Source organism: Centruroides sculpturatus, unplaced genomic scaffold (genome assembly GCF_000671375.1).
Source record: "Centruroides sculpturatus isolate CEXI.00-Female unplaced genomic scaffold, Cexi_2.0 scaffold88, whole genome shotgun sequence".
NCBI classification, from domain to species: Eukaryota; Metazoa; Arthropoda; class Arachnida; order Scorpiones; family Buthidae; genus Centruroides; species Centruroides sculpturatus.
The window spans coordinates 1,139,274-1,162,850 of NW_019384431.1; the positions used below are offsets into that span (position 1 = coordinate 1,139,274).

General features: G+C 29.9%; 1 protein-coding gene across 1 annotated transcript in view; it reads left to right on the forward strand.

Annotated features, from left to right (window-relative positions):
- Positions 1–4,777: 4,777 nt before the first annotated feature.
- Positions 4,778–23,577, forward strand: part of LOC111619762 (eukaryotic translation initiation factor 2 subunit 3, Y-linked-like) — a gene marked incomplete at its 3' end in the record, with an annotated part of 31,311 nt that continues 12,511 nt past the window's right edge. Inside the window, exons 1-5 of the mRNA XM_023361581.1 lie at positions 4,778–4,876; positions 10,245–10,308; positions 17,046–17,107; positions 17,191–17,256; positions 19,838–19,970. Coding sequence (XP_023217349.1) covers positions 4,808–4,876; positions 10,245–10,308; positions 17,046–17,107; positions 17,191–17,256; positions 19,838–19,970 — 394 coding nt within the window. The remainder of the gene's footprint in view (positions 4,877–10,244; positions 10,309–17,045; positions 17,108–17,190; positions 17,257–19,837; positions 19,971–23,577) is intronic.

Genomic DNA, 23,577 nt, shown 5'->3' on the forward strand with positions numbered 1-23,577 from the left:
AATATTATAGTTCTGTAAATATTTTCACAGGACTGCAGTGGCGTACCGTGACATTTGATGATAGGGAAGTTGTGTTTCTGTAAGAAGCCGACTTCCAGAGCAATCAGTTAATTCTCTAAATATATTTTTAATAGATTATCTGACGTACTTAATAAATAAACAAGTTCAATATAATTACCTCTGTTATTAGATCCAACAGATTCCCTATGCCTTCTAAATGCCAATTCTTGGTTTGATAAAAACATATAACATCTATTAATTTAGATATAATATAGTATATCTATCAGCCGTAACTATTTCGTTATATTTTTCAATATTTATTTTATATTATTTACTAATGTTAAATTCTATTCCACTTCGATTTCCAAATTGCTTCAAATACGAAAGAATCGACGATTTTTCGTGTCTTTTGCCAGCTAAATTGTCAAAGCCATTCTTATTCCACTACAGTAATTCCATTTGAAAATAGTAGGCAAGCCAACAAAACAATTTTTGCATTTTTATGCATCCACAGAGCCATTTTATCGTGAAATTGTCGAACAAATTTTTTATTGAAGTGTTTATTATATTTAACTTAGACATTGGCCTTTTTCTTTTAATAATGTTTTCTTTTTCATTATATGATTTCGAGCCAAAACTTTTTTAAAATAAATTTTCAATATCGCAATTACATTCTGAATCGCTACCCACAATATAAGGGCTAAAATTAAAAATAAAATTATAAAAACTTACTCAGTGAAATAAAATATGTGGTGGATATACGTACCTGGTACAAAATATTCTTCAATTGTATGAATATACTTTTAAAAAAATTATAATTAAATATAGCTTTGTAAAGAAACGTACATAAAAATAACATAAAACATTCTTTACTCTTTAAATCTTAACCACTTAGTCAAATAGCTCCCTACGAATGGAATCAGAGACGATCTTGATAGGAGTGCAGTGCGTGCATGCATGCCAAATCCCGAGAGTGCCTATACCGGTTAATGTCAAATGCCTCTTTTGTCGCATCACTATATATCTCAAAGGATGCGACAGGGTTGTTGTAAATTTTAAACGTTTCTCACCATAGTTGTAAAAATCTAAATATGTTAAACTTATAGATTGTCCGTCATTTGTTTTCTAACTAATTCGTTTTAGGACCAGGTGTTGACCACGGAAATTTCCAAAATTTACAACTTTTCGGTCACTCTCGTTGAACTGGAAAAATGTCTGTCTTTATTATGTCTAATATTTTGAAGAAATCAGTCCCCACTGTACTCGGCTATAGATAGGTTCGGTTAAGCTTTTATGTAAAATTTCGGCTCTTTCATCAGGGTTTTGTTTATGTCCCCAATTCCCTAATCGCTTAATTATTTAACTACTTCTTAAGTAGAAATAAGTCGAAACTGATTACTGTAAGGTCTCGTTTTATGCGGTGGATACGTTCTACAGAAAAGTGCATATAAAAAATTCGCATAAAAAAAGACTTTACTTGCCTTGAAAAAGTAGGGATACGTTCCGTAATTTTCTAAAATCGCATAAAACCAAAACAACGAGTTAAAATTAACTTAAAACCGCATAAAAAGTTTGCAGAAATTAAAAGAAATAGGCTGCTTAATAAATTTCTTCGAATGTCTGAAAAAATTCATATAAAAGCTTAAAATAAACTCGTATTCAAACTTAATTCAGTTTATTTTATCAAAAAGTAATACAAGGGCAATCCCCGAATTGCAAAAGCTCACTCTAAAAAAAAATCACTGACATCTGGATGTGAAGGGTTAATTAAAAACCCCTCTAGTTCTTCGCCCCCTTACATAAAACACGGTCCTTAAACTATTTTTGAAATTTTTTTTGAATTTTTGGAATGTTAAGTCTCCAAATTTTTAAAAAATATTTAAAAATATACGGCCAGCTACAGTTCACCCTACTTTAAATCCTTGTCCTCCCGCGACGTCTATGAGAATGCCCCGGGTAATCCAACTCCAGCTATTTTCAAGGTCATCCAGATGTGTAACAATGACTCATCTGTGTTAGATTTCACAGAAAGGCGTGACAAAGGAAGTTAAACTTTGAAGCTTCTTCTTCAAAATTAACGCATTTCTTTCGTTTTTTTCAGTTTTAAGTATTTTTTATGTTTAATTACATTTATATCAAAAATTGCTAGGAACTAAAGCGATTAAGGTAGATCTAGCTGTCCTTTACATCCGTAAACGTTATATGTCAGCAGAACAAATGGAGTGAGCTTTGAGCGTTCCACGATTTTTGGAGACTGTCTATACGCGGGCTTCCTAAACAAGCCTATATGTATGTTTGTCCAAGAAATTTTTGGATGAAATACAAACCGCACAACTTCAAAATCGCATAAAAATAATCCGCATAAAAAGAGACTGTGGCCGCCAGCGCCAGAGATCCTGAACACTGTCTGGCAACACTTGCCAAGATCACGAACTCTGTCTGGCAACACTTGCCAACAAGAGTGGCTGGCAACGTCAAAAAAGAAAAGGCGCAAAAGTTCGTTGGATTTTGTCCGGGTGTCGCCCGAGGATGTCTGTGACAGTTCTAACCTTTTCTAATAAAGTTCTTTTTTGTTACTGTTCGTGTTTGCCTGCTTAATGTTAGATCTAAACATCAGTAGGATTGAATGACAAAAGACCTTACAGTACTTTGTACTCGAATATTTGTAGTCTTCGGAAAAAAGTGGAAAGACAAATTTTTATGACAATGGATACATAAATCGTAAATTTAAGGAAAATAAATTCTAGAGCTTTTTCTGTACCTCGTGCATCTCTCTCATTCATTAAATTTAGTTATAAATGATGCTACCAAATTTTTTAACATTATACAAGAATTGTACACGTTTTTTCTACATCCCCTTAAAGATGGGATATACGAAATCGCAATATCACTGGTTTAACATTGAAATCCGCGAGTAATATAAAACCAGAGAGCGGAATAAAAATATCAAATATTTTAATGGATTTTTTTAAACTCCTGTCAACTATATAGAACTATTTTTTTAAACTCTTTCCGCCCTGTGGGCACTAAGAGGGCCTCTTCTTGCAGGTCCATTGTGGGTTCTGCCAGGCCCACAATGGGGCTGCCGGGTGGTGAGGGACGGGGCCCGACATATCCGAACGGACCACCCCCGAAAAATTCCTGGGGATTTTTCGATCCGTTCGGATTCGAGCCCGGGTCCCCCAGAGCGGTAGGTTGCCACCTTGACCGCTCGGCCATCCGGCTGCAATATACAGAACTATCATAAAAACATACCAGTAAATTCTTATCGGTTGGGTTAAGTTATAAATGTGCTCGCGATTCACGTAATCGGGCGAGGGAGGTCAAATATCTAGCAGGCGAGCGGCTAACAGTCCAGAACCGGTCCTGGATAGAATTGGATGCGGTATACGTGTAGCATCCACCCGAGGTCCTAGGCTTCCACCGGCTAAACCGGGTGAGGTTGAAGGGCGCGAATCTGGCATTTTGGATGATGAAAATACAGCGCTTCCACTCCGCCACTAATATTCGAATATACAATAGCAATCTTTTTTTTTCACGTGTAGTATAGAAATTTGTAATAAGATACATAATGCGGTTAAAATAAAATATTGTGCGATTATTTTCATATTAAAATTAATGTGTATTTATTTTTTAGAAAATGCAAGGGAAGCGGCGCATCCACCGCTTCCAATGACGGCACGCCACTGCAGGACTGAAAATTTTAAAATAAATTTTCGAATAAAAAGGCTTGTAGAGGTTTACTAAAAATCTCTTTCCATCTTGTAGGCAGTAAGAAGATCATTTTCGCAGAGTTTTTTTTTTTTTTTTTAACTATTTCCGCCCTGTGGGCACTAAGAGTGTCTCTTTTAGCAAGCCCATTATGGGTTCGGTTAGGCCCACAGTGGGCGTCCGGGTGGTGAGAGATAGGGCCCGACATATCCGGACGGACCACTTTCCGAAAAATTATCAAAATGGCAAAAATTCATGGAAGATGTTGTTCGGCTGTCAATTGTCATAATTGTAAACGGAAAAATTCTGATAAAAGATTTTTTTTAGCTTTCCTCGTGACTCAGAAAGGTAATTTTTATATTTTTTGACTGTGATATTAAGTTAATAACTGTAGCTTAGAATATTAATTAAACTATGTCAAGAATTAAATACTCCAATTAACTTAAACTCAATACTTTACAAGAAAATCCAAGCTAAGCAAAAAATACAAGCTGATCATTTTCATACCGAGCTTCCATGAACCCGGGTCCCCTTGACTAGGATCCGGTCAGTCACTACCATGTGGGGGCCACGCAGATCATCCCTAGAAATTTCTGACAATCCAATTAAAATTCGAATTCTTTAGATACCAGACTTGACGGTCAGATAGAGGTAGTAAAGATATCAGTCTGCCGTTCTGGGATGTAAACTCGGGTTCGGGTTTGGGTCGGGAGCATCAGAAATTTTTCTACGCGAGACTATCCTGAATACGTCTGGCTCCGTTTTTCACTACCCGTCACCCCCATTGCGAGCCTAGCCAATCTACAGTGGATATGATTAAAATGATTTAAAAAGACTTTAGTTTTTACAGGGTCGAAAGAGTCAACAACAACAACAAAAAAACAAAAATATAGTTTTTTGGCGCGTTTCAATTCATAAATCTAGTTTTACTTTGTAAACTTTCTCAATATTTTTATTTAAATAAAATCCAATTAAATATTTTAGTTTAAAATATTGTTAACTTAACGAGGTGAATAATTTATATTAATTTTTATGAATATAAATAATGATTAAAGTTTCAAAATAGCAGAGGGCGATCACATCGAAAATTTCCAAAATGGCGGGCGGAGACGTGGTTTTATCACAGGGACAGCCGCAACTAAAAAAACAAGATCTGAGCAAATTAGTAAGACAATATTAAGTTAAAATATTTCGTCTTATTTTTTTTGGCTTTGAAAGATATTATATATTTATAGATTTCACGTATAAAATATATAAATATATTTTTTTTGTTATTACACATGATGAAATTTCTTCACACGTTACATTAAATGAATTAGAAAACATTTTATAATTTAATTTCGATAATAATTACCGTTTATGTTATTAGTCTTCAATATTCCAACTTTAGGATTATTAATTAGAATTTTTCCAGATAATTTGCAAAGTCATACATTTTAAAGTATGATCCATCTGTTGTAAAGTTTAGATTTTTGATGTTACAAAGTTATTGAAGAAAGAATTTGTTGAGGAAGCATTTCCTTCTAAAATTACTAGAGTTTTAAGATATTTTGAATATATTTAATGAATAACAGGTTTTGTTTGTCTGAAATTAATCATATTTAATATAATGTGATTGATTTCGGGATGAAATACTCTTTTAATGAAAAACAAGTACAATAAGCTCCAAAAATTACATACAAAGTTTCATGCATCATTGTTGATTAATTAATGAAGATTTTATCACATTTGTTATCTAGGACACATTCTATGATTTCAAAAATAAGTTTAAGTTTATTTTATGAAGATATACATGGCATAAGCTATTTATGGTACAGCATTTTCCATAAGACCTCTGGTTGTCTATTGGACTTTACACAATCTGACCTCAGAATTCAAGACTATCTTTTGAAGCAATTGGGTGATATTACATGGAGCCAGAGCTAAAATATTTGGTGAAAAAACTTTTAGTGTGTCTGTTATATCCTGCTTTAATTAATTTCAAATTTGGCTTGAAAGGTTCTTCTGAAATGTTTTGGGCTTTCTGTTACTCATTCATATTCCTTAATAATGAAATGAATTCTGCTGTTCTAAAGTGTATTTTGCTATTTTTTTGATGATAACATATTATATGTAAATTGTCTGTAACAAAATAACATAAGATTAGGAGTGCAACAGAGAATGCTTTATTATATTATATTGTATAATGATTCTTTTGAAATAGGAACTTCAACTTAGCAAGTAATTTTTGGATTATCTTATAAAATACAAATTTAAAATATAGGAACTGTTCTACTTTCAGCACCGGGGTGAAATCAATGTTACGCTATCTGGAACCTGTGACCGGTGCTCTATGCGTATATATTGTATATCGCTTGACAAACGTTTTCGAGCGATCTGTCCGCTCTTCTTCAGGTCGACTGAAAATTCCCTGGACGGAGTGTATATTATTTGTTGAGATCGGGTGTCGGTTCCGACTGGGCGGGTCGTTTCTGGCATGCGCGGTTGTGTGGTGGGGAGGAAACGGTGGGTTGGCGTCTAACAGCGATTGCCAGGCCAGAGACAGGGTTAGCTCTTCCTTCCTGTTAACACAGGTGATTAGCTGGCCGACGTTGTAGATAGCCGCGGCTTCCAGCCACCTGAGATGCTGTTGGTGGGGTGTGTTGATGATGATAGTAGCCTTCTCGAGTTGCGCTTCGATTTCAGGATCCAACGCATATGTGGCCAGGGCTGTGGTTAGCCTCCTGTGTCGGATATCCGCTTGGTGTTTACACAGGCGGGTGCACAAGGGACGTTTGGTCGAGCTGATGTATAGTAGGTCCGAGTTCTGTCCAACTCAACCAAATGTCCCTGTGCACCTGCCTGCATAAACACCAAGCAGATATCCGACACAGGAGGCTAACCACAGCCCTGGCCACATATGCGTTGGATCTCGAAATCGAAGCGCAACTCGAGAAGGCTACTATCATCATCAACACGCCCCACCAACAGCATCTCAGGTGGCTGGAAGCCGCGGCTATCTACAACGCCGGCCAGCTAACCACCTGTGTTAACAGGAAGGAAGAGCTAACCCTGTCTCTGGCCTGGCAATCGCTGTTAGACGCCAACCCACCGTTTCCTCCCCACCACACAACCGCGCATGCCAGAAACGACCCGCCCAGTCGGAACCGACACCCGATCTCAACAAATAATATACACTCCGTCCGGGGAATTTTCAGTTGACCTGAAGAAGAGCGGACAGATCGCTCGAAAACGTTTGTCAAGCGATATACAATATATACGCGTAGAGCACCGGTCACAGGTTCCAGATAGTGTAACGTTGATTTAAATACAAATTTATTTGTTTTTGAATCATTGCACAATAATATTTCAAAAATGTGCAAGAAAGCCATTTACATTTTTGTAAAATTATAATGGTAATGTAAACAAAATGCTCTAATTTTTGGTTGCACAATCGTAAAATGATCCGTATTTAAAATTTTCATGTGTACGTATGTGGGAAAAAAGGCAAGAAACACTAACTTTTCACAGTTAACATCAACAACTTTAATTTAGCATTAATACATTTTGGTGTGCTTGCATCTATGTCTTTTTCCAATCATGTCAATGTTGCCAAATACAAAAAAGAAAGAAATAAATAAAAATAAGTATTACCAGACTCAACATTATATTAATACAGTATATGTAATGTAGAATTATATTTTATGTCAAAACTACTTTCTGATCATTAAATAAATCTTTAGAATAGTTGAATAAATTCAAATAATAATTCTCAGAGCTTTATTGCATTAGTTTTTAAATTACAGTATATCAAAAGAATTTGTAGTTTATAGTTCTTAAATTAAAATTATGTTCATAAACTATCAATCAACAATCTATTTTTAACAACTCTTAAAAGTTTCAACTTATGAAAACTTTGAATAATTTACTCTTAGCAGATTTTATAATTTAACAGGTGTTTTAATAAATATTAATAAAATTTCTGACAATAATAATTTGATAATTTTCTTCAAAATCAGTGTAAATATATTGCTGATATTTACACTAGATTTATTCATATAATAATAAAATTGTGTTTTTAATTAATTGATTCAGTAATTTGAATCTCTGTATCTACATTACATTCCTCATATTCTTTGTTATAACAAAGTAGCATTTATTATTATATATCATTGCTGATATTGGTTGGATTAAGAACATTTTTTCTAATGGATTAATTAGTGTATATTATGGTTTTTAGAAAGTAGCAATCTGTTATTATATATATTCTAAACTCTATGTAAGAACAACAAAATCAATAAAATATATTACTTTCCTGGCTGTTATAACAGAGAGATTCAGATCTGGCAGAAAATGACACCCCAGATTTTTACATTTTTAAACTTGAACACCTTGAAATGTTGAGAAATGCAAAAAATTCAATGGTAATTTTTATATATGTGGATGCTTATGTGGGGAAGCACAATTTTGTTCATCCTGTTTGAAGATTAATAAATCCTGTGCTTCTTGTTGAAAATTTCTGATTTTTTTGCATGGAGGTTTGTTTATTAGGGGATTGATGCTATTAAATTTTGGTTGTTAAAGGTTGAGGGGGTGGGAAGATAATGAGGTCGTGTGTATCTCCAGTAGGGTCAGACTTATAATGATTTTACTGGTTTTTGGCATTCACAATTTTTTTTTTTTTTTATAAAACCCATCTCTATCCTCAAAATTAAGCTTTTTGCCATTTTATAATAGTTAAAATTTAAAAATATTTTAAATAAAATATCATAACAGATGGTGTCACCAAAATTTTAAATATTGCTGGGAAAGTTGAACTCATTGCTGGTTTATTTTATTAGTTGAAGAAATTAGTGAATTTTATTAATATGAATTTTAAAATATTTATTATTGATATTTAATGCCAATAATAATTTCCTTTATTTTCATTTCCATTTTGGAATGTTTTCTGTAGCAAATCCCTCTCTGTACATGAATATTTTGGTTTCAATAAGTACAGTACATATTAATTTTTCTTGGAATCAATAAATTAATAAGAAAAAATAGAGAACACTATACTAGAGTTTGTATTAATAGTAAACCATGTTACTGGTAATCATTAAAAATCTATCTGTAAATATACCACTAATTTAATTTTTTTATTAGTAAATTGGATAAAAATAGGTAGACATATAATAATTTTTTTCAAGCCAAATGTTTATTTATGTACACTTTCATGTATATTTACATTTTTGTATATTAAGGATATTGAAGGGTCAGATATTTTTATTTAAACTGTAAAAACATTTACATTATTTGTCTTTTAAATTATTATAGTTCTTTAGTTAAATTGTTTTAAAATATCATATTACAGTACTATACTGGAGAGTTTAGCAATTTGTTTCTTTACTGTATCACCTATAACTCATTAGCAGTTTCAGTTGTAACATATAGAGCAACCTCTTTAGTTGCCAGTGTGTGTGTTCACATTTATTTGAATGTGAGCATTCGTACTGGTTACTTTTTAATCCCTCAACTTAAAAATTACAGCATGCTTTTTTTTCAGGCACAAAACTGTTACCTTTCAGAATAGAATAAAGGGAGTTCAACTGGACATAATTTACTAATGATTGGTTAAGTGTTGACTTACTGAAAAGACAGCAATATTTAGAAAATTGACTTTTTTACTGGTAATAAAAAATGCCAGTAAATTTGTACTGTACATGTTTCTTTATGTAAATGGTCTTTTGCTTGACTATACTAAATTATGCACTGAATACAATTATAAAACTTTTAACATAATTGAAATGAATATAATTAGTTAAATTTAATAGAATGAATTTTGTTAATTGAGTAATTTAGTAAATAAATAATACAAATCTTGTTCCCTGAGATGATACTGATTTTTAGTGGCTAAATAAAACATTAAATTGAGTAACTTGATGAGTGAATTTGAAATTTTTAAACCCTATAATTCTATTATTAAAATTATATCAAAGTTTGGAATAATTTGAACTTTAGAAAGTCTTTTGTTTACTTTTTGTTTGTTTACTTTTTTATGTTTTGTCTTGCTTTATGTTCCTATGCATATTCATATTGCAATTTATAATAATTCTTTACACAAATAATACAATGTTTAGTCAAAAGTGTGTGTAAACAACTATCTGTTTTTCAGCAGCATTAAAAATATGTGTTAAAATAGATTATCTACATCAAACTTAGTCATAAAAATTTATAAAATATGGTGCCATGTTTATTTGGTAAAGGAGAAATAAGGTACTGATAAATTTTTTACAAACCAAATGTTCTCATTTAACTGAAACATTTCAGTTCAGTAAGATCACAGTTCAAACATAAATGCATGTAGTTTCCAATAAATCTAGCAGTAACTTCTCCTTTTATCAAAATTAAATTTTTCTTTATAATCTGATTACGAGAATACAAATGTGCAGAAGTTAGTGCTGCTTAACGTCATGATTGTTATAATGTGGATTTTCATTGTCTATTATTGAATTATGGTTGATAATAGATATTTTTATTTTAAATATAATTTAAAATGAATTTTTTTTTTACAGAAAGTAGGTGAATTATCTCCTCTTACACCAGAAGTTATAAGTCGACAAGCAACAATTAATATTGGTGAGTTAGAAAAAATATATTTTTAATTGAATAGATGTATAAATTAAAAATATTTATAGATGATGGCATTATTAAATCATTAATGTATTAAAGGAATTTTATAAATACAGTGGTACCTTATACTTCGAATGCTTCAGAGTTCAAACATTGGTGCATAATGAAAAATACACTCAAGAGTAAAATAAGCTTCTGAACAAAGAATATAATTTCAAATTAGAATAATGTGTTAATATTCACAACTGTTATAATGAAATCACATATTTATATCAAGTAAGAACAGCTGTTAAAAATACACAAAAACTGTCTGTTTAACCCAATATCACCTTTACTTATTAATCACAGTATTCAAGAAGTGTGTGGAAGCAACAAAGTCTAACTAGTAAGAGGAAGACTTGAAAAAGTCTAAGATAAAAAAGCAACTTTATCATGAAGCATGAAAGTGATACACATGTTGCAAATCTGGTGGCCATGTTTAAGATGTCAGTCAATGGTGTGCAACCAGTAAATGCAATTTTTATTATATTATACATTATTTATTTATTTTATTTATTATTTTAATTTATTATTAGAGCATTTAATTGTGTTATTTCTACCTTAAAATATGTGTATTTGCTTGGTATATGTTATCAAAATGGGTATTGTTTAGGATCTGGAAATGGATTAATTGCTTTCCATTATTTCTAATGGGGAAAATCACTTTGGACTTTGAACAAATTGGAGTTCAAGTGGCTCCTGGAATGAATTAAATTTGAAGTATGAGGCATTACTGTATTAAATTTAATATTTATAAGTAAGGCCTTGAATTTTATGAATTTATGATCACAAAATTGTGCATATATTTATGCACTTTAAATGCCCAACATATGCATTTAGATATGCATTTTTAAATTGTGACTTAAGAATACCAATGAACATTGAAATGAAAACTTAAATCATTTATTGATACTAAACATAATTTCTGAACAGTTAATAGTTGCAGTTACACTACATACATTTTCAAATTGAACCTTTTTTGCCTTTTATCAGAAAATACAGATTTATATCTAGAGAAACTTCTTTCCATGCAAATTGATGTAATTGTTGCAAGTTTAAAACATGTTAATTATTTGATTGTTTAGTCAGTTTTTAGATCAAAAATATAACGTCCATTTCCTTTAGAATGATGGATATTGATTGCTGTAAATTGAACCTCCTGCAGCTTTTTGAACAACCTTTCAGATAGACTACTTTTGTTTTTTTGTAATGTATTACATTCTTTGTCCATTTTTGCTCAATGGAAGATATTACAGTTTCAAACTAATAATTAAATGGTCTAGTGCAGTGGTTTCCAAAGTGGTTCACCCCTGAGTGCAGTGAGTAAACCTAACGGAATGATAAGAAGCAAGGTGGTAGCAGGGGGTGCTGGAGTCTGGTTCTGACTGAATTGTCCCTTTCACCCATTAAAACAGTTAAGAAGAAAAATTGCATTTAATGGTTTCCAGATATGGAGAACAATGTATGAAAAGGATGCAAAATGTGAGGTTTATAGAAAAGTTTTTATTAAGAATATTTTTATGTTTTTTTCACACAAGGATAAATGGGTTAGGTCATTAGGTATAAGTTTATGGAACCAAGGGATGGTGGCTCAAAACAGTTTGGGAATCACTGGTCTAGTGGCAGCTGACAGTTCTGCAAGATGTTCTTGGATTAATGAATTTGAAAATTTATCTTTTGCAATTGCAATAGCTGCTGCTTCCTCAAAATCTATTTTACTGTCTTGAAATGGTCCATATAAATGGTAGCTTCTATCCATGTTCCCCAGTGAGTAATAACTGGCTTGGGAGGCAATCTAAGATCAGGTTCACATTCTTTAAAAGTTTAATTCAAGCTGGACATTTAGTGAATGCTTTCTTTATGTTTCAAGCTGGCTTCTTCAGCAATTTGATGAAGGCATGGACCAGACATGTAGAAGGTATCATTTTCAGTTAGAGCACCTACAATCCTTTGCATGCCTTAACCATAAAGTGCATACCATAAGTCAAAAACAAAAGGATAGAATCATACTTTATTCTTCTGGTCAAAGAATTTCTAGGGTATTTTCAAATAAATTGCTATTGTCATGTGATTGGTCAAATCCATTTGGAACATAGAAGAAAAGTCATACTAAACACATCTTTTTCCTATGATCCTATGACTATATTACCTACAGTTCAGAACATTGAGTCTTGACTTTCATCAATAGATATCCAGATGTACTTGTCAGTCATAGCTGCTCTTATTTGACTTGACATGTCTTCATAACATTTTAATAGATAAGATTTCCTAATTGTTGATTCATCATGTATGTTTTTTGGGTGTATTTTCCCAGAAGTTGACAGAACACAGGATTATTCAATTTGTAAAAGGGATGTCTGCTACCGAAAAACATTTATTAAGTCTAAAGTAAATTGGAATTGCTTTCTTGTAGTTATGGTTAATGAATTCTTTTCAGTGGGAAGTAGATTTTGCTTGAAGGATTTATTCAGAGTATCAATGGGCTGCAGGATCTGAAACTTTGTGCATTTATAGTTTTTCCACATGGTTGACATAACAAAATACTGTCATTGGTGCTAAAAATTTGATCTTCAAATTCAGTTGCAAACTTTTTAGTCAAACATTCCTGGATGCCTTTACTTTTCCTATTGTTACCAGCTGTAATCAAACCAAATGCATCAATTTTTATAGTTTTAGGACCACAAAAATTTAAAATTTTTAAATGAGATTGGCTGGAAACATTCCAAAAATAGTGGTTCTGGGAGAGGTGATGATTTACTATATATATATATTAATTTAGATATAATCATACTTATTACTTATGGCATTGACTGGGACTTTGGGTTGATTCTTTTCTTCCAGAACTTTCCAAATTAATTATTAATTATTATTTAATTATGGATATTAAAATTATTAAGAGATTATATTTATTTAAATATGAAAAATCTTATTCAGTTTGAGTCTAATAGAATCAGCCTTAAGAGGATAGTTTTAAACTATCAGAAGTGCTTCCAACTTTGAATAAAATGTTGGTTTTAATGTTGCAAGACAGTACATTACTTTTTAACAGTATACTAGATAACTATTAATATTAAAAGATAGTTTTTGAAATACATCTTTGAATATATTATGCATAAGATGCTTAAATATAAAATGTATACAGTGGTACCTCAGGATATGAACGCCCCAGGATACAAAATTTTCAGGATACGACATGAAATTCAAACATATTTTTGCTCCACGATAAGAACAAAAACTCACCATACAATGTTACATTAGTTTGCAGCGCCATTTTTTATTTACTTCTGTTCATTGGTCTCAGTCGGCATGTTTGCTTCGTCATGGAAGGATCTCACTCGATAAAGGAAATCTTGAGGTATTATCAGAAAGTGACTGATTTTATTGAAAAGAAACATCCGGAAAAGGTTTACATTGGCCATATTGCTGCTCGGAGTAATGACATTTGCCTAAGTCATTTTAGAAACATTTTAAAAAGTAGACAAAGCCAAACCTCTTTGGATAGATATTTTACCAAGCAACCTCTATCCAGTGAAAATGCTAGTGGAAGTGAAGGAAAGAAAGCAAAAAGCAGTGAATAAAAATTTAAAAAAATATATATAAAACAACACTAATTTTTTTTATCTTTTCTAAGTTATTTTTAAGTTATTGTTACATTATGTTATGTAAGTTAAGTTTTAGTATCATTTCCCTTCTCCCTCTCTTCCGCCACCAGTTTACACCTCCACCGTCGTCTATCCTCAAAGGTAAAGTGCAAATAAAACTACATTTTTTTTCATCAATTATTATTCTATTATGGTTATTTATACATTTACAACTACAAAATGCATTTTTTAGTGTTTTCCTTACTATTGTTATTTATTTATTTATTTTTAATGTACTACTTAGCTTTAATTTGAGTGTATTTTTTGTGTTGGAACAAATTATTTGGTTTTACATGTAATCGTATGGGAAAAAATGATTCATCTTACGACATTTTCGTGATACGATCTCAGTTTCAGAATGGATTAATTTCATATCCTGAGGTACCACTGTATTTATATATAGACTGTTCTATATGTATGTATGTATGTATGTATGTATTAGAACAGTCTAAAGTAGCAGTTGCCAACCAGAAAATTTTGGTGGTCTGTGGAGAAATTTGGACATTGATCAACTCAAGATTATGTGAAGTATTATGGAGAAATGTAAAATGCTTGATTGCTTTTTCTCACTCATTGGGGTTTTTTAATTTGAATCTAAAATCAAACACAAAATGACTGTTATCAGTAAATAATAATGTAAATAAATCAATAAATAATGTTTTGAGTGCAATAGTTGTCCTTTGTGAAAAAAGAGCCAAGAACCCATAAACTTATTTCAAATGAGCAACAACAAACTTCACATTAATTTGTTATAATTAAACAAGTGAATTTCATATTAATAAAGTAAAATAAAGTTGAACTTTTATGATCATTATTCTATAGATGTTTGTATTGTTTAAAACAAATTTATGATAGTGGTCTGCGGAATTTAAAATTGTGATTTTACTGATTTGTGAGATCAAATAGATTGGTAACTCCTGGTCTAAAGAATAGACTGCTTTATTTGGAGAATTTTTTATATAAACACATTCAGAACCATTCACTTTTGGAGTGAAGCACTGCCTACTAATACCATATATCTTTTTACTTAGTGTGCAAAAATACAACGAAAATAGAATATCAGTGGGTAATAATATATTAGTGGTATTTTCCTTCATTTTTTGTTTTTTTACAATATTTTTTTCACAAATTATTAGAATATCTTCTAGTCTTTTTTTTACATTTTATTCATGTCATCTTTAGTTAAATTTTACTTCACTATAGTAATGAGACTAATCACAGACTAAAAATATATGAAAACAGCATCAGTAAATGCTATTTCCTGCATTTATATTGCATACAAAAATTTCAAGAACATGATCAGATTTTTTTTTTTGTAAATTTTTGTCCGAATGGCAATTATTAAGTTTCTGAAGACAAAATCTGTCCAAAAAGGAATCACCGTTTATTTATCTCATGTTCCAGACTACACATTTATTTCATCGTCACCAGGGGGCAGCGTTTTTAAAACTACATTTTCCAGCACTCATTTCCAGTAGATAAAAACCGTAACACTCCAAAAAGGTATGGATGGAAGAAAGAAAGAAGTCTGTATGTCACCAGTTCCTTTTTTAGACATTCTTGTAATTTTAATTGGATGTATTTTTTGTGTTTTTAAAAGGACTTTTTTAACTTCTGGCGGCCAGTAGCCTAAAAAGAAAGGTCAGTCGCCAAGAAAGTGTGTAGTCTGGAACACGAGATAAATAAATGGTGGTTCCTTTTTGGACAGACTTTGTCTTCAGAAATGATCAGTTTTATTATGCTGTAACTCATCCCTATCTATTCATTATTTTAAAAATTATTTTTTTGTATGTTTTTTTGATGAAATATTTTAATTCAAATTATCTTTTTGTATTTTTAAAAATTTATTTTGTAGTGATAAGCTGGAAATAATTCATGCCCTAGTAAATGAATAATGTGCTATAAATTATCTTGATTCTTGTGTTTGTCATCTTTCATTCAACAGATCATTTCTAGAATGTGTAATTCCGTTATTTTTTAACATCATAGAAATTGGTAATGGTGAATTACTAGTATATAAACACATCATTCATAACAATGCAATTATTTTTATTTGCAAAAGACTTTTCCTGGAATCAACAGTAAAAGTAACATTTATGATGTTAACTCATCTTTTGAAATTCTCATACAAATAATTGGAACAAAATTGTCTTAAAAGGGATAAATTGGAATAAAGTAACTGAGACAAAAAAACTGGCACACACAAACTGGAACTATATAGTAAACAAACAAATTCACACCTAAATGCTAATTCCAGAAGACAGCCAAAAACGTATGAACATTAAAGTTTATTTGTTCATTTACTGCTGGAATTAGCTTTTAGGTGTGAATTTGTATAAAGTAACTGTTGTGTTGGTTAAAAACATCATCAAAACAAAGTTAAAATGATAGTAGAAACAAACAAAAGTCAGTTTTATTGGTAATTTTATGCGAGTCAAAATTGACTCACAGTGTTAGAAATACCAAGCCAAGTTGAGTAAAACATTGTCAGTTTATGCATCAAACATGAGTAAGTACAAGCCCTGTTATAATTTAGGCAAAATTATGTAGTTTGATTAATTAACTTAATTATAAGATTGAAGGTAATTTAATTTATAGATATTTAATTTTAAAAACTTTGATATAAATCTTGCTAACAAAATGATTATGTATTGTAAATTGAAATCAAGTTGAAATTTTTGTTTAGAAATTTTATATAAAATAAAATTTATGACATGAATCTGTAGTTTTCACTTAGTAAATTATGTGTATATCATCTATTAATTTCAGTTCTCAAAATTTGTAAAAATGAATTAATACATTTTTCNTTTCCAATAAATCTAGCAGTAACTTCTCCTTTTATCAAAATTAAATTTTTCTTTATAATCTGATTACGAGAATACAAATGTGCAGAAGTTAGTGCTGCTTAACGTCATGATTGTTATAATGTGGATTTTCATTGTCTATTATTGAATTATGGTTGATAATAGATATTTTTATTTTAAATATAATAAGTTTATTGAAAATATTAAATATTTCTATAGTCTGTTTAAATTTGTTTATTAATGTTTAAAACATATTTAGGTACAATTGGTCATGTAGCTCATGGAAAATCTACAGTTGTAAAGGCTATATCTGGTGTACAGGTAAAATTACTTTAAAATATTATATGTAGACTTCACATGATTTATTATTCATCACATCAAAATAATTACTATTTTACATCTAGACTGTTCGATTTAAAAATGAATTAGAAAGAAATATCACTATCAAATTGGGATATGCTAATGCAAAGGTAATTTATTTTTATTTATTTAAATAACTAGTATTAATTTTTATTCTTTTATATGTTAATTAGTTTATACTTATCATGCAACTTCCAGCATATTGAGTATTCAATCACAGAAGTTTTTGGCTTTGTTTATAGGCCCTCTTTGGGTGAAATAACAAGAATAATAGTTCTACTGAGCTTCCAAATGTTCTGAGCTATTCAAATACCCTGTTCTAAGTACAGAATACCTAGAACAGGGTATTATTAAATTTACTATTACAGATTTTAAAAAAAATACATTATTCTCTAGTTCAAACACTGTAAGTCTGGAATATATTATGTCATAAAAACACACACAATTGAACCTTAAAAAATAAAATTTTAGAGAAGTTTAATTAATGAACATAAAACAAACATTTTCGATCTACATAGAATGCTTTAACCTGAAGATCTCCTATGTAGATAAAAAATGTTTGTGTTTTATGTGCATTAAACTTATGTTGTGTGCATTTTTATGATACATTATTCTATTTTATTTTTAAAATAAAATTTATAGTTTAGTATATTTTTATAATGTTCCATTCACAAATGCAGCTCCCCTAAACCTTTTTATCCCCTAAGGGTCTTGAACCACTCATTGGGAACCACTGATCTACAATATGAAATTTAATATTTAACTTACATGTACAAAAATAATAGAAATAGAAGAGATTTATTATTTCTTAATTTAAATTAAAAGTATGTTTCAACATGTCTTCTTTATTAAACTTTAAATGTAATAAAATATTTTTAGTATAGTTTTTATGAAATGCTGTGAATCTCTACATTATCCATGTATTTTGAATAATAAATTATTCAAAATGTTTAAAAGTTCTTTTTCATCAATATCTTTGTTTAATAATACAAAGTAATGTGGGATATAAAGCATACACTAAAAATGAAAAAATATTATTGGAATATTGGATAAACAAAGTTGAGAAAATTATCATTTAGGCATTAATAACCAACATGTTGTTTGTAGCCATAGATGTTGGTTATTAATGCCTAGATGATAATTTTCTCAACTTTGCTTAAAGCATACACTAGTAGAATCTTTCACTTTTTCTTTGAACCAGAAGAGAACAGAAATATATTATGAATAATATGAAGTATTGTATAATAAGCTTTTTAGTATTATATATTAGAACCTGATATCTGTAAAACGTGAAAAAAATATATATATATTCCTAAAAACCTGAAAAAAAAAATATTTTTTTTTCAGGTTTTTCACATTTTTTTTTCCTACTCTGAAAAAAAAAAATATTTTTTTTTTCAGAGTAGGAATTGCCATTAACTGAAATTGTAAATTGTTTCAAATTGACTATTGCTTAAAATTTTTGCATTCATTAGTTATAGTGAACTTGCTTATTATTTTATTTAATACTAGAAATATTATTAATTAAAATGAATATAGATAGTGAAATGAAAATAAACAATGTTTTCTTCTCTTTCCTGCTGTTTTTGTTTGTCTGTAACTTTTAATATGTTAAATTTAGTATGACTTAAGAAAAGAAAATTAAGATAAAGGATAAAAATTTAGAAAACATTAAGATATTAGATTATAAAATTTATGAAATTTAATTTTGATTTATTAGGATTTTTATTTTTATACTAGCTGTTATCCGCGGCTTTGCATGTATAGATTTTGCAATTTGATAGAAATACCCCTCCCTTGAAAAATCATCCCAGTGATTTATCACATAAGCCACTATTTCTGCACATACTTCTTTGACCATCACTTGAGTGTCATATAAAACAAAGGATATTGCTCTAAAGAGGCAAGCTCTGTCACATATAATTGGAACAATGGTGTGGGGTGTCATAACATCATTTATATTCAGTATTTCAACAACCATAGTAATTATTTAATTTATAACAATGTTATAAAATACATACCTCTTATTGCTGAGAATCATTTTACTGCTTCAAAGGAACACTTTCAATTTGATCAATTTTCTGGAACATTTACAATCATTCTATAATCAAACCAATATGCAATAACAAATTCAAATTTAAAATGGTTCGAACATTTGGTTAAAAAATCGTAAAACGTAAATATTGTACATTTAGAAATTAAGTTATTACCACCAGAAACAAAAAATCACATCTAAAATACTACAGTAGAAGCCATTCTTCAGGTTAAGCCTTAATTTTCTTCCTCTCTCCCCTCGGGGGAATTTTGATATAAAAACATGCACGTATTCGAATGCAACATGTGTCAAAATTTCAAAGCAATCGGTGAAGAACTTTTGGAGATTTAAGATTTTGAACAAATGAACATTTACATTTTTATTTATATAGATAATCAAAATTTTATATACATTTGCAAATTTAAATTTACTAAAATATGTAAAAATTTTTGGAGCTAGTATAATAAAAAGACTATAAATCTAATATAAAAGTTATTCATTTTAAAGTATTTATATAAGAATTTTTAAATTAAGTTTGCTGGTTTGATTTAATTGTATTTAAACTAGTTTGTTTATGTTTCATAACAAACTATTAATAAATAAATTTTATCATTTAAAATTATTAGATTATAAAATTAATATTCTAATATTTTTAGATTTACAGATGTGATAACGAAGCTTGCCCAAGACCTGCTTGTTATCGATCTTTTGGCAGTAGTAAAGAAGATGACTTTGCATGTGATAGACAAAATTGCAGTGGTCGCTTTAGACTTCTAAGGTATTACTATTGTTTTCTTTAGCATTGTATTTTAAAATAAAATTTTGAAAATTACATAAAATAAGGGACTAAAATATTTAAAGTGCAGAATTGTAAGATGAAGAAAAAACTTATTATATCATTTTATAAATAAATCAATAGTTTTAAGCACACCTATATATTATGTATACGGCCACAATCCATTAAATATTGTTTAATTAGAATATAACTTGCTAACTAGTTCAATGTTGGGGTCATTAGAATTTTGAATTTTATTTATACTGAATAAACCTTTAAATATTTTCATAAATGCTATTCCTCTCTTCTTTTTTTAACTTTATAAAATTCAGTTGCGAAAAGATTAAAGATTTTTTAAAATTACTTTCAAAATCAAGAAATAAATTCATTTAAAATTCACATTTTTTTATTTTAAATCAATTTATAATTTTTACAGATTACTTTTTGAATATCTCACTCAATATAATATTCTTAATAGAAAACTTATTTTTATTCATTTTTATGAATAATCTAGTATTTTTAAAAGATTTCACTCTGTATAGAGCTTTTCATACTTCATATAAGTATGTTTGTGCATTGCCATCTATGCAATGATAGACTGTTTGATTAATTCCTTTCTATTATATAAGTATGATTCTTGAACATTAAAAATTTCTGATTCTTTTTCTTCATGGTGACAATTATTATTATAATGTGAAATCAGATTTTTTTAATCTATATTATGTTTATATTATGTTTGTTTAACATTATTTATCTAAATACAGTGGGTGATCGGTTAATGAACATAATGGGTAATCGGTTAATGTTCCAAGACTTTGTTCACTATCCGAATTGTTCGTTAACTGATTATTGATTTACCGTAGGTTTTTATGGAAATTTGATTAATTCGTTTTGGAGACCCCAAAAAATAAAAAATATATACTTTCTTACTATGTTTATTTATATGTAATAATAAAAATACATACATACCCAGTCTTACATTTTTATTAGTCATGTTTTTTTCTGTTTATGGGAGTTAAAGAATCTGTCTAATGTCAATTGCTTTTCTCTCTTCAGAATTTTTCAAAAGTAATTAATAGAATTGTAATTGTAGAGATCCCTAAGCCTATTAACTTCAACCTGGTTTGGATGCCATTCTAAGACTGTTGTTCTGGCATCATCCCACTTCAAAAGATCTTTAATAGCAGATTTTGGCATTAACCCTCTTTTTCAGAAGAAAACATATCTCGCCGAGATATTCAAGAGTTCTTGGCATTCTTCTGTTGTCAGATCCATTTCAGGTTCCATTATGAACTCTTCGATGTTCTTTATTTCTCAGATGTGATTTTTGTTACTCCTTTAGCTGCTTGAGTCTTCTTGATTATACAGTAGTTTTCTTAAATAAGATTGAACTGCTGCCTACTGTAGACCTGTTCATGCCATACTGCCCAGCAACATTAGGCATCTTCTGCCCACTCTCTACCTTTGCTATTATACTCTCAACTTTCGAAAATAAAAACCGACGCAAAACTTAACGAGTGCTCGCCCGACAGTCTCGCGAATACTATAAAAAAATTGTTTCTGTCAGAAAAATAAAAGGCTGGAATTACAAGAGAGAGTTTCAAAGTTCAGAGGAATACTATCCGATCAGTATATACCAGATTGAGTATCAATGCTGACATCTCCCACGCTCCAAAAAGTTTCAAATTGTTGTCTGAAGACAAGGGAAGACCAATTGGTATTCATTATTTTATGTTGTTTCTTCTTGTGCTTGTTCTATGAGATGTTTGTTGTCTGAACATAAAAATCTTTCACAAAAGTGTTTGTTATCTGATTTGTTTGTTAACCAATCACTGTATATTACAAGCTATTTCACTAATAATTATTATTAGAAGAAATAGATATACATATTGAATTATATGGACTTTACATGTCTACTAAATTAGGATAAAATTATTTAAAATTCAAAATACTTCAAAACTAAAATTTGTTATGAATTTTCTATATGTATGTATGTATGTATAAATATAGAATGACATAAAGTTAACTATTGTCGTTTAACAATAGTTAATTTCACATCGTGTATAAAGTAATTACCGTATCCTCTAACCAAATCCAAAATTTCGTGGATTGTTTAATACGTATCTCTCATACTTTCTCTGTTTTTCGGCGATTAATTTAAAAATCAATTATCTCAAATGATAATTGTTAACGTACTGTACGTGTTTCCATTTATCCTCTGTTTAAAATTTATTTAATTTTAATTAAAAAATATAAAAGAATAGTTTGAATCTTGTGTTTTAACTAGAACCGTCCAAGTAATTAGAGAGGCAACGTTTTTATGACTTCTTCTGGTGTCTTTATTAACCTATAAAACAAAGTTTTATGGTGAAATTTAACGATTTGTATACGGGCTCTTATAAAAACTTGTTGCATACCATTCTTCTTTATTATATTTATTTATTTATTTTGAAATTTTTTTGTTAGATGGATACACATGCAAGCACGCGTGCTTTTTCTATGTCTATAAAAGTAAATTAGCGCGCGCGTATGTATTCGAATGTTTTCTCAGCTTCGATCCCCGATTCTTATCCCCAGTTTTCTAGTTTCTATAAATAGAATCTAGTGCTTTGCTATTTCGCGTCTGCGCCGAACGAGTTGGCGGTGGTCCATCGGACACTGCGACAGTTTGTTTTCACCGATACCGACAGAAAGACAAGTTCTACCGAATGCTGTCAAGACAACTCTTTACTGTAAGATGGATGTTTTTATAAAGCCTGCAATGCAACCATAGAGAGAGAGAGAGTTGCCTACTTTTTTTTGGTACGTTCTTTTCAACCTCTCCCCCTCCTCTTCTGTTTTAAACTCGTCTGATTGTGTGCATTCGGACCCCGTTCGTATGTGTGTATGTGTATGTATATGACAGTTTCGTTCGAAAATCGCTACATATTTAAATATAAATACATTTTTTTTTTAGTTTAAAAAAGGAAGAAGAAAGAAAAAAGTCACTCGAGTTCTATTTACGTGGGTACTCCACTTATATAAACAAAATCACGATTTTACCCCCGACTTTTTAAAATTTTTTTCTCTTTCGTACGATGTTTTACGTCTTTTCGATCTAAAAAATTGCTTTTTTAAATAAATTTTTTGATTTTTTTTAAATTCTCATTAGCTAATTAAAATCTTGATATTATTTTTCTCGTTATGTCAGTTATCTGTAACTTGTTGCTGCTACACGGTACGTGCTATTCGAAATTAAATGTGCGTTTAATTTACATTTATAAGTGTATCACGTACCTGAACGGATGATGACGAAGACGACGATTTAAAAACATTTTCTTTTGAATATTTTCTTTTGGTTTATCTTATGCAAAAATGTGCTTCTATAATCAATGAACAACTGGTTGACGCGAAAGATGTAAACTGAGTCCAGAATGGTTGGCAGAAGGATTCAGATCAGTTATTAACCTTCGATATATTTTGGTATCGGTTAAGATTTTGAAATAATAATGTTTTGTGTAGATTTTTGGACAGTTTTATTATAAATAATCAAATTTTTAATAACTTTAAATCTGGTTTTGTTTAAAATCTATGAAACAATATATATATATATATTTTCTTCTTATATCAACTTCTTAAAAA